This window comes from Bison bison, unplaced genomic scaffold (genome assembly GCF_000754665.1).
Source record: "Bison bison bison isolate TAMUID 2011002044 unplaced genomic scaffold, Bison_UMD1.0 scf7180017864029, whole genome shotgun sequence".
In the NCBI taxonomy this organism is placed as follows: Eukaryota; Metazoa; Chordata; class Mammalia; order Artiodactyla; family Bovidae; genus Bison; species Bison bison.
The window spans coordinates 4,076,585-4,078,678 of record NW_011494601.1 but is presented as its reverse complement, the minus strand read 5'-3'; the positions used below and the strand labels follow the sequence as shown (position 1 = coordinate 4,078,678).

At 53.5% G+C, this 2,094-nt stretch overlaps 1 protein-coding gene across 1 annotated transcript in view; it reads right to left on the bottom strand.

The window, feature by feature from the left end:
* The window catches only part of DLG5 (discs, large homolog 5 (Drosophila)), a 131,424-nt gene that overhangs the window by 22,192 nt on the left and 107,138 nt on the right, over nucleotides 1–2,094 (bottom strand). Inside the window, exons 17-18 of the mRNA XM_010834197.1 lie at nucleotides 935–1,058; nucleotides 456–597 (exon numbers count right to left, since the gene is read on the bottom strand). Of these exons, the coding sequence (XP_010832499.1) occupies nucleotides 456–597; nucleotides 935–1,058 (266 nt within the window). The remainder of the gene's footprint in view (nucleotides 1–455; nucleotides 598–934; nucleotides 1,059–2,094) is intronic.

Genomic DNA, 2,094 nt, shown 5'->3' with positions numbered 1-2,094 from the left:
ATAGGAGAGGAAGTTTATCTGCTTAATTTTCCACTATAAAGAACTATCGCAGTCCGTGGCATGTAGTAGATGATCAATTAAAATCTTAAAAACTGAAGCAATGAGTGATCTTGCATCAATCTATTCAGTTTTTAAGGCTCCATTCTCATCTATCAACCAAAGACAGTTAAGAGCAAGGTTGCTATAGCAATCAAGTGAGATGATGCTTATAGACGTCCGAGCATACTGCCTGGCACTCAGGTATCACCTGCCATCACTACCATCTTCCTATAAATACCTTTTCAAGCTCCATGTTGGTAAATGAAGAGAGTGACCTTAAAGTTTACTTTCCCTGGGGTCCCAGTGCTACTCTACCAAGTCCCTTCCCCATACAGAGCCCCTCTGTGTACAGTGGCTTTACGCCCAGGTAGGCTGGGATGGCTGGGGTTCAGGGAGGCGTGGGCGGCCTCACATACCTGGGGTGCAGCCCGTGGGGGCCAGCCTCTCTGGGGATGGGTGGAGAGCTGCAAGGGCCGACCCTGTGGCTGCGCACGGTGTAGATGGGGTTCCTCAGGACGGAGCTCACAGTGCTCGGGGCCAGACTCCGGGGCACCGTGCCTGGAAACGGGTAGGGTGAGACATCTGCCCTGCAATACCCAGCTAGCCCCGGACCTATGCAAGCATCTGGCCCTTCTCCATCATAAAGCAGGAGAACTCTCTTCAGTGCTGCCTATTTCCCAGACTGCCATGGGCAGAAAACGCTCTGAAAAGCTAAAAAATGTCACTGATACAAGACGAAACACTCCAGGTAGGTCAGCAACTGCTAAACCTTTTGGACTGCTCTGTTGAGGACATGCAGCAGCTCCCTGAAACGACCGTCTCCACTCTCCCTGAGGCCGGGTGGCCTTGTGAGCCCACGTCGACCCTCCTCCCCAGCCCTGCCCTGCCAGCTCACCCACAGATGCCCTGCTGGGGTAGAACGGAGGGTTGCTGTGCCGGCTGGAATGTCCAGGAGAGTAAGGGGCCCACTCCTGGAGATCTGGGGAGAGCTCTCCACTGGCCGGGGTGCACTTCTGCTCCTGCAGAACCAAAGGCAAGAGGCAGTGGCTGGAAACAGGGAAACACACGGGCACCAGCAAGCAATTTCTGTCCTCTATGACCTAGCTTCTCCCACTTGGACACATGCAGTGACACCTGGGAGAGTTCATAGCTCGCTATTCATTCATGTTGTCTTAACACATCTGAAAGAGTAGAACTTCCTTCAAAAATACTTTGGAAGAAAACCACAGAGAAAGAATCTGTTCTTTCAAAGAAACAGATTTTGGTGTAGAAAGTAGAACACATGTATGCCTCAGGCACATGTCTATAACAACTCCACATGATTTGCCCAGCCACGTGAAGCTCTGTGTCTGCCGAGAGAAGCATAGATTTGTTCTCCTGCTTATAGCCATCTTTCCCTCCTAGAAATGACCACAGCACCTGCAAAAACTCACCTGTCCTGCTGCCAGCTAACAGATTCACATGTGCTATATTGTCTCCCTAGGCTCTTCAAGGTAGGTCCCTACCACCCGGTTCCATTGTAAAAGTTCAAAAGCTTCTTGCTAGATAAGCAAACCACAGCCCACACCCAAGATGATGCTCCTCTCCTGGCATCATGTTACCACCATCATGCACGCCTCAGGGGACATTCCAGTCTCCTAAGGGAGTCTGCTTCCTGTTGGCATCTACCCACTACCCCCGCCCCCAAGCAGGTGCTGAGAGCTAAAACAGAAGAGCCAGGGCTAAGCCTGAGCTGGGGGACGCCGGTACAGGCGAGCACAGGCCTCTTCATGGAGTGCTCACAGCCCACTGCCCCACCCTCCTCCAGCTGGCCCTAATCCACCCCGGGTCAAGCACCACCTCCAGGAATTGAGCAGGGATCACGACTGGAGCGAGCTTAGGCCGAATGATGGGCGCGGACTTGGGCCGGCGGCGCTTCTGCCCCAGCTCCTCTACCTTCTGGGAGGTGAGGTCCTCGTCACAGGACTTCTTGGCTGGCAGGTAGGAAGAGTCCCTGTCCCCTTCAGGGCAGTAACTTGAAGCGATGCGGACCCTGGCCTTGCGAGGGGGCGAGGC